Consider the following 9019-nt stretch of genomic DNA (forward strand, 5'->3'; position numbering starts at 1 on the left):
CACGTTGCAGCAGGAGGGCTGGCACTATGAGCTCAACGATCCCTCAGAAGACATATCTTACAAAGGTTTTATCTGCTGGGATGCCTGCATTTTGAGAATTTTCTATAGTGTTGGTATTATATTAATTTGAATTTCTCTCCATGTCTGATCGTGAATGCTTCGAAATTTCAGGTGTTGTTTTTAATGAGATGAAAGGTGTCTACTCACAGCCTGATAATATATTAGGTCGGACTGCCCAACAGGCAAGTCTTCGAATATGTTTTCAGAAAATAGGTGCATTCAGTATTGTATTTCTTTGACTTTTGTTCTTCTCAGATGTTTTTGATAACTGAATTAATCAGAACATCTGTGTTCTTATTTGCATGTGTATAATAGAACCCACCCATAATGGGCCAAATTAAATTCCTAGGTCCATGGGTCAAACTTAATTGTTCCCACATATGATCGATGTAATACTCTAACAATACCGCGTCCTTTAGATCGGTGCTGGCGGCTATTCGATCTATATCGTCTACTCGGTCGCTGGGGCTACACACCCTTGTGCTCCTCTCCTGATCATTTCTCTCGAGATCATTCCTCTCCTGTGGTGTCGTCTGCATGTCCGAGGATCAGTTGACTTTGATACCAATTGATAGAACCTACCAATAATGGGCCCAATTAAATCCGAAGGTCCATAGGTAGAACTCACTCTAAAGTTAGCTTGTTAGAGTCGAGTGCCCATAGTCTTATAAAGCCTCAATTGTTTCCACATATAGTCGATGTGGGACTCTAACAGTGTACATGCATGCTTTAAGAGATTTGAAGAATAATGTATAACGCTTGGCTAGGATGTGAGCTTGATTATCAACCTTTTATATGTAACGTAGTAAATCGTAATCATAGTTCTCCCAGCTAAAAGTTCATCCGATCATTATCTTTTAGTATTTTGATTTTGTTAAATTGGAGGAATTGCATTTTTGTTTTACCTTTCTTGTGTAGGCACTATGCCCAGAAAATACATACGGTGTTGACAGCGGAGGTGATCCAAAAATTATCCCCAAGCTGACATTTGAGGAATTCAAGGTTTGTCATGCCCTCCATATTAACTGGTGATACGAAATAATATGTGATATTGTATTGCCATTGTTTGTGATGGTATGATTTACGATACATAAATTCTTGTTCTAATGAAAATTCTAGGAGTTCCACCGTAAGTATTATCACCCAAGCAATGCTAGGATTTGGTTCTATGGAGATGATGATCCAGTTCACCGTCTCCACATCTTGAGTGGTAAGGAGCAATATTTTTCTTTGTGATCTATTTTTTTTCATATACAAGTAGCCCATTTTTTTTTCAATTTCTTGTCAATATAGCTTCTAGAAGGAAGATAGTGATTTCAGTTACCTTGTATATTGAAACTTTAAGGTGAATTGATGTGCGGTTGAGGTAATAAGTGGTAGGCCTATAGCTTTTGTTCTTGAATAGTTCTTTCAAACTAATCTATCTAGATGCCCGTTGTGCAACCAAGAAATGTTTCCATATACTTACATGAACAATTACATTAGTATTTACCTTCTATGTTCCCAAAGAATCTGATAGAACCTTGTAATAGAAATACCGATTGTATTAAGAAAATACCAAAAGAGAGGAAACAATACCAGGGTTTAGAGAAGAACACCACTCTCCATTCCCCACCAAGGTTTAGAGAGGAACACCACTCTCTATTAACCTCCCAAATCACAATATTCTTAAGATTTCAGATGCCTCCCCAAAAACAAAAGAGATAGTTATATAGCCGTCCGAGTAACACACTAATGATATGGCCTGCAAACCTATACAAACAGCCATATATATCATTATATCTATAGGTAATTAATAACAACACCAACCGAAATACATGCTCATGTTCTGTTGCTTCCACATTCTCTGCCACATGTCCTTGTCTTCCTCGATGCTCTCCTCACCAATGCTTGAAGTGGCTTATCAGAATCATGAGCCATCTAAGTCAACATTGAAGAAGTATTTGTCAGTTTGACTACGTATCTTATTTCTACTTTTCTTGTTTGTTCAGAATACTTGGATATGTTTGATGCAAGTCCGGCTCCAAATGATTCAAAAATTGAACCACAAAGACTATTCGCCGAGCCTCGCAGGATAGTTGAGAAATATCCTGCTGGCAGAGATGGTGACCTTAAAAAGAAGCACATGGTGTGCCTTAACTGGCTATTGTCTGATAAGCCCTTGGACTTGCAAACTCAACTTGCATTTGGATTCTTGGATCATCTTATGCTGGGGACTCCTGCTTCTCCACTAAGAAAAATCTTATTGGAAAGTGGTTTAGGAGAGGCCCTTGTTCGCAGTGGAATGGAAGATGAACTTCTGCAGCCTCAGTTCAGTATTGGTTTGAAAGGTGTTTGTGATGAAAATGTTCAAAAGGTAGAAGAATTAATCGTGAATACTCTTCAAAAGTTGGCAGAAGAAGGATTTGACAGTGATGCTATGGAGGCATCCATGAATACAATTGAGTTTTCTCTGAGGGAAAACAATACGGGATCTTTTCCCCGTGGTTTATCACTTATGCTTCAGTCAATGGTAGGGCTTTGTCGCTTTTATATTTCAATATCTGTTTATTTATGTTCCATTACTGCTTATTTGGTCACCCACTGTTCAGGCAAAATGGATATACGACATGGATCCTTTTGAGCCATTAAAGTATGAACAGCCATTGAAGGACCTTAAGGCCAGAATAGCCGAGGAAGGATCCAAGGCTGTTTTCTCCCCACTGATTGAAGAGTTTATCTTGAACAACCCTCATTGTGTTACCATAGAAATGCAGGTATTTTTCTTCTGAGGATATTTTTATTTCAACGTAGTGTTTCCGTAGTTCCACGCTGACAATGATGGCTGTCAGCCTGATCCCGAGAAAGCTTCTCAAGAGGAAGCCGAGGAGAAAATCATCTTAGAAAAAGTTAAAGCAAATATGACGCAAGAGGATCTTGCGGAGCTAGCACGTGCCACAGAGGAGCTGAAATTGAAACAAGAGACTCCTGATCCTCCTGAAGCGCTAGGATGTGTCCCAAGTTTGTCTTTGAGTGACATTCCAAAAGAACCTATTCATGTTCCTACTGAGGTAATTAGAGTTATTCCCTATGCTTTTTTCCCCTTTCTTATCTTGAGTTTGTCCATGCGCTAACACATATTTTAAACAAAAGGTTGGAGAAATTAATGGTGTGAAGGTTTTGCGGCATGACCTTTTTACAAATGATATTCTCTACACAGATGTAGTCTTCGAGATGGGTTCACTGAAAAAGGAGCTTATTCCACTAGTACCACTCTTCTGGTAATTTGATGACCTGAATTTCTTGATGAAATTGATCTTTTTGTGTGGCTTCATATGTATTTCATCACCAATGTCTACTAGAAATGCAAATTGTCTGAAAACATAACGAAGCTATTACCAGTGTTCCACACTGTTTTCCCTGTTTAAAGCATCTAGGATGACATATTGCTTGATCTTTGGGTGGAGTGTCCATATAGTTTGCAATCTTTGAATTTTGCATGGACGCTCTGAGGTCTTATTCAGTTCTGCTGTAGTGTCAATGATTTGTTTCTTCATGTAGCTATCTGTCTTATGTGGTAAACATTTGCTATTGTGAAAATCCTTGCCCTTGTACTAGAGACTTCTATATCAAAGCCAGCCTCTGTAAATTTGGTTTGCTGTAACAGATGGGATTGAGTCGTGTTGATCAACTTGATCTCATCCGAGAATTTACGTTACTGTACTATCTGTTGATATAGATGGCCCTTTTACATGTAGTCATTGGTTTTGGTTGTATTTTCTTATCCGGATGATTCGTTCCACTTCTTTTTCTCTTGAGGGATGAAAATCTATTTCATTTACCGATGCCTACTGTTAGGAATAAAAGAAAATGAGCTTGCATGTTAAATATTTAAATTTAAACATTTTATACGATTTTGTCTTGACAGTCAATCATTACTGGAGATGGGCACAAAAGATTTGACTTTTGTGCAACTTAATCAGTTGATTGGAAGGAAAACTGGGGGAATATCAGTTTATCCATTTACATCATCGATGAGAGGCAAGGATGAACCATGCAGCAAAATTATTGTGCGGGGAAAATCCATGGCTGGACACACTGAAGACCTTTTTAACCTGGTATTTCTTCTTTTTGGCCGTAACTGGCTTAGCTAATCACATTTTTGCTTTCTATTTCCATATTTCGTGTTATTGTGGAATTTTCTACCTTATAGGCTCTGCTTTTGGTTGGTTTTTTCTTGTCATAGACATAGGTTGGGCAGGTGTTAATGTCTGCTTTTGAGTGTTCCCCAATAACTACATAACCCTGGGATATCACTTTTGATGCCCTAATTTCTCGCCTTCACCTTGAAACTAATACTGTCCCGATTTTCTGTTTCTTTTCGGCATATTCTTGACAAGTATTTCACATAGAGTACTGCTGAGTTGAATCCATTGTCACTCAGTAAAGGCATATCGATTTTGCTTTGAACTGTTAAAGTTGGATTCTAGGATGTGTTACCATAAAAACAAGTGTTAGTCTTCATTACCACCTTCACATTCCTAGTGAATAAGAGAAAAACAAAAAAAGCAGATAAACACAGGACGTAGTAGTGGAACGGTGTAAGAACATTCGTTAAATGGCTTTTCATCGCCAACTGTGTTAGTCATTTTCATGCAATAATTATATGATTGAGGTGTTTTATTTCCGTCAAAGCTGTAATTCTGGGCTTGAATCATGTTAACATGAGGTTGGTTTGTTTTTTTTAACTGTAGATAAACTGTGTGTTGCAAGAAGTTCAGTTTACTGATCAACAACGGTTTAAACAATTTGTGTCTCAAAGCAAAGCACGGATGGAGGTACATGTTGTCTTTCTTTCTGCTTTGTGCATCCTAAATGGAACCGAAAAAGTGATATAAACATATTATGTTTGTTCTTAATGCAGAACCGATTGAGGGGAAGTGGTCACGGAATCGCTGCTACAAGGATGGATGCAATGGCAAATGTCTCTGGATGGATGTCTGAGCAAATGGGTGGTCTCAGGTTGAAACCTACAATCTTTTTTATATTGGACTTTTAAGTTCTACTTCTTGTCTGTGTTCAAATTTCTGTGAATATATCTCTCGAGTATCAGTACTATTAATCGTAATTTAACTTGGCAGACAGTGAAAGATCGTTAATCACATCTGTGTACTTTCCTCGTTTGTAGTTACCTTGAATTTCTGCAAACTCTGGAACGCAAACTGGATCAAGATTGGGAAGGAATTTCATCCTCACTCGAAGAAATCAGGAAATCCCTCCTCTCCAGGAACGGTTGCATAGTCAATATGACCGCTGATGGGAAGAGCCTCACAAGCAATGAGAAAATCGTCGGGAAATTTCTGGATTTGCTTCCCGAAAACCCATCTTGTGGACCCGTCGGATGGAATTCTGTACTTCCTATCAGAAATGAAGCTATTGTGATACCGACCCAGGTTCGAGGACATGAATACCCTTTTTTATTTAGATACACAACGAGATGCATGTGTTTTCACTTAATCTGCTTCCTCTTTGATTTGGAATCTTATTCATACCCTTTCTTCAGGTAAACTATGTGGGAAAAGCAGGTAACATATACAGTACCGGTTATGAGCTTGATGGAAGCGCTTATGTTATATCGAAGCATATTAGTAATACATGGTTATGGGATCGTGTCCGTGTAAGTGGTGGTGCCTATGGAGGTTTCTGCGATTTCGATACTCACTCGGGTAAGAAAAGAAACATCTTTCCTGTCTGATCTGATGCCGAAGAAGTCGTGTTATTTCATGTTTCTCTTTTGCTCCTGACTCTTCAAGTTTCTTTTGCTATTAGGAGTGTTTTCTTTCTTATCATACCGAGATCCCAACTTATTAAAGACACTTGATATATATGACACGACTGGGGATTTCTTACGTGGGCTCGATCTCGACGAAGATACACTGACAAAAGCTATTATTGGAACGATCGGAGATGTTGATTCATACCAGCTCCCCGATGCCAAAGGTTATAGCAGGTAAGAAATATTGTACCCATTCTATGATCTATACTTGGCCTTCTTTCGAGAAAATTCATGGATTCTGAACCAAATTTTCCATTTCTTTCACCAGTTTGTTGAGACATTTGCTGGGAGTAACGGATGAGGAGAGGCGAAGAAGGCGAGAAGAGATATTGACAACAAGGTTATGTTTTTCTCCTTGTCATTTCAGTAGATTATGTTTTTTGTTTATCACTTTTCCGTGCCGCACATCATGTTGATTATTGAATCTGGGAATCAATGATCCTAGTTCTCCGAATTTAGGTTGAATCTGTTCCTATAGAGGAAGATACATACTTCCAGTAGGATTTTAGAAGTTTATCCAAGAACAGATTCCACTAGGACTCTTACAAAAGTTCAGGGTAGTATCCTACATTTACTCTAATCCCCTTTTGGATTGAATCAAAATTCATAAACTCTCAATAGATAAAACCCCAAAATCCGAAAAACCGATTTTCTACCCAAGGATCCATCAGCTTGTGGGTCTTGCAACCGAGGCAAAAAAAATCCTGACCCGAGATTTTTGCTGTGTATATAAGAACAAGTCAAAACTCTGTTTATCTTCTTTTGAATTTCACAGTTCGAACGACTTCAAAGAATTCGCGGAAGCCATAGATGCCGTCAAAGATAAAGGTGTTGTGGTAGCCGTGGCTTCTCCTGAAGACGTTGAGGCCGCGAACAAGGAACTCTCGGGTTTTTTCGAGGTGAAGAAAGCTCTCTGAAAACCCGAGGCCGCGAACAAGGAACTCTCGGGTTTTTTCGAGGTGAAGAAAGCTCTCTGAAAACCCCTCGAAATACTACCCGTCGATTCACGCTACTGAAACATTGAAGACTATGTTGTCTTTCTCATTTGTGTTTTTACTTTAGGCTTCTTCACTGCAATACACAAAGCATATATATATTTAGTTTGACATTGATCTCTTTAATTATGTTTTGCTAACCTCTATTTATTTCGAAATTGATTGGCCAATCATTTTTATTTTTAATCTAGTTAATATATATATATATATATTATATATGTTAGTGGTTGCTAAAAGTAGGTATGTAATTGCCGTTATATATACAGTCAAATTTTATGAAAAGTGCATGTCCTCTACACTACGTACTTACGAGAGAGCCAAAGACATCATAAATAAATATCTAAATTTTTAATTTGATGTATGTGATATTTCAAATGTTAAATGGTTTAAATTGGTTTCGCAAATGTTGAAATGGTCTAAGATACTTTGACTAATGAAATTGATGATAATTTTCAACCTTCCCAAAAAATATCGATATGTTTAAAAAAGAGATTTTTGCTAAAATTCTTAGAGGTTTATATTAATTTTTAATATAAAAAACGAAATTTAGAAAATCGATAATAATTCTCAACTTTTACTATGTATAAAATAGATGTTAATTCCAACTAAAAACGAATCGAGGTTGTAAATTGCTCTCGATTTCATGAATATGAGTATCCACTTGAAATTTTTTAATATTTGAGTCATCAATTTGGAACATTTTAACATTTAAGATATTCATTAGATAAAACCATCGTTGATTCGTCTGAACCGCCATCTAGCACAAGTTAACTGCATTTTCTCGGACAATCGATTAAGATCGAACCATATATGGTTCGTCTGAACCGTGTAATACTCCGAATCCAAATAATTAAATAAATGTGACTAATAATTCGAGAAAGATGATTGGTCCGGGGTTGACCAAAAGCCAATGCGCCGGACCAGACGCGCTCGGAGGAAAAATCACACCGTCGGACCCAAGAGACGGACCAAGAGGGGAAGAAGTCTGGCCTGGGGCTAACCAAGTGTCGGTCCGTCGGACCAGACATCTACAGAAGAGGAATACTCTGTCTGACCAAGGGTCAGACCAAAGAGAAAAGAAGGTGGCTGGTCCGGAGCTGACCAACTATCAGTCAGTCGGACCAGACCCACTCAGGCCATGGACTCCACCGGCGGACCTGAGGAAGGAAAAGGCGGACTGAGAGGAGGAAAGGGAGTCTGGTCCGGGGCTGACCAACAGTTGGTCCGCCGGACCAAGACACTCAATCAGACCAAACGAGGAGGAACGAACCAAGAAAAGAAAAGAAAATGGGAAAAACTGAGTTGGTCCGCCGGACCAAGACTTAGTTAGCTCTAGACCAACTCAGTCAGTTGGACTTGGACTGACCCGATGGACCAAGAGAAAAATGAGTAGAGTCAAGACCTGGTCAGCCGGACTAGAAATTGGTCAGGGTCGGACCAAGCGACCGACAGATTGCCGGCAGACTTTTGGTGTGCGATTTTTGTTGGGTTTCCTGAGATCTCTAGAGCGAATCCTATTCCTAAGAGATCGATTCTAGGGTTTGCGCAGCAGATGTAAAACAAAAATTTGAATAAAACCTAGAATCATGCATGTATGAATCGTAAAAACGTTTGAACGCTTACCTCAATCGATCCGGGACCTATATCAATTAAAGAACTCGTTCGATCACGAAAGGGAGGAAGAATACCTCGCCCTCTACACGTATCCACACCTCGGGATGGATTCCAATAATTGGAACTTGTCTGCTAGGACCCGAATCTGCTATTCGGTATATAGCTTTGAGAAAACGAGACTTAGAACTCCTTGAACTCTTTGGATCTCACCAAAAACCCTCAAAGTTCTGCCAAAGATGGCTCAAAAAGTCTCTCCAGAATTAGGGTTTTAATCTCCTTCTTATAAGGTGATTTAACCCTAATTTCGGTTTAATTTTTGAAAAATCCGAAGCCTGAAACGGACGGTCCGGAATTGCACTTGGACCGTCCGTTCCAGCATGTAGAACGGACGGTCTGCCTTTAACGTGGACCGTCCGTTCCACCACGTAGAACGGACGGTCTGCGTCTTAACGTGGACTGTCCGTTCCAGTCTGCGGAACGGACGGACCACGCGTCTGGACTGTCGGGTCTGGACCATCCGGTCTTGACGTTCCGG

General features: G+C 39.3%; 1 protein-coding gene across 2 annotated transcripts in view; it reads left to right on the forward strand.

The window, feature by feature from the left end:
- The window catches only part of LOC104801598 (presequence protease 1, chloroplastic/mitochondrial), a 9082-nt gene extending 2066 nt beyond the window's left edge, over window positions 1-7016 (forward strand). Inside the window, exons 5-21 of one of the 2 annotated variants that reach the window (XM_010524908.2) lie at window positions 8-65; window positions 172-242; window positions 979-1062; window positions 1180-1270; window positions 2052-2572; window positions 2652-2816; window positions 2892-3110; window positions 3193-3320; window positions 3968-4157; window positions 4794-4877; window positions 4964-5061; window positions 5228-5492; window positions 5603-5765; window positions 5869-6049; window positions 6144-6215; window positions 6651-6796; window positions 6857-7016. In XM_010524908.2, coding sequence (XP_010523210.1) covers window positions 8-65; window positions 172-242; window positions 979-1062; window positions 1180-1270; window positions 2052-2572; window positions 2652-2816; window positions 2892-3110; window positions 3193-3320; window positions 3968-4157; window positions 4794-4877; window positions 4964-5061; window positions 5228-5492; window positions 5603-5765; window positions 5869-6049; window positions 6144-6215; window positions 6651-6792 — 2532 coding nt within the window. In that variant the 3' untranslated portion in view covers window positions 6793-6796; window positions 6857-7016. The other variant, XM_019201086.1, reaches the window with a different exon arrangement.
- Window positions 7017-9019: the final 2003 nt, after the last annotated feature.

This window comes from Tarenaya hassleriana, unplaced genomic scaffold (assembly GCF_000463585.1).
Source record: "Tarenaya hassleriana unplaced genomic scaffold, ASM46358v1 Cleome70, whole genome shotgun sequence".
Taxonomy (NCBI): domain Eukaryota; kingdom Viridiplantae; phylum Streptophyta; class Magnoliopsida; order Brassicales; family Cleomaceae; genus Tarenaya; species Tarenaya hassleriana.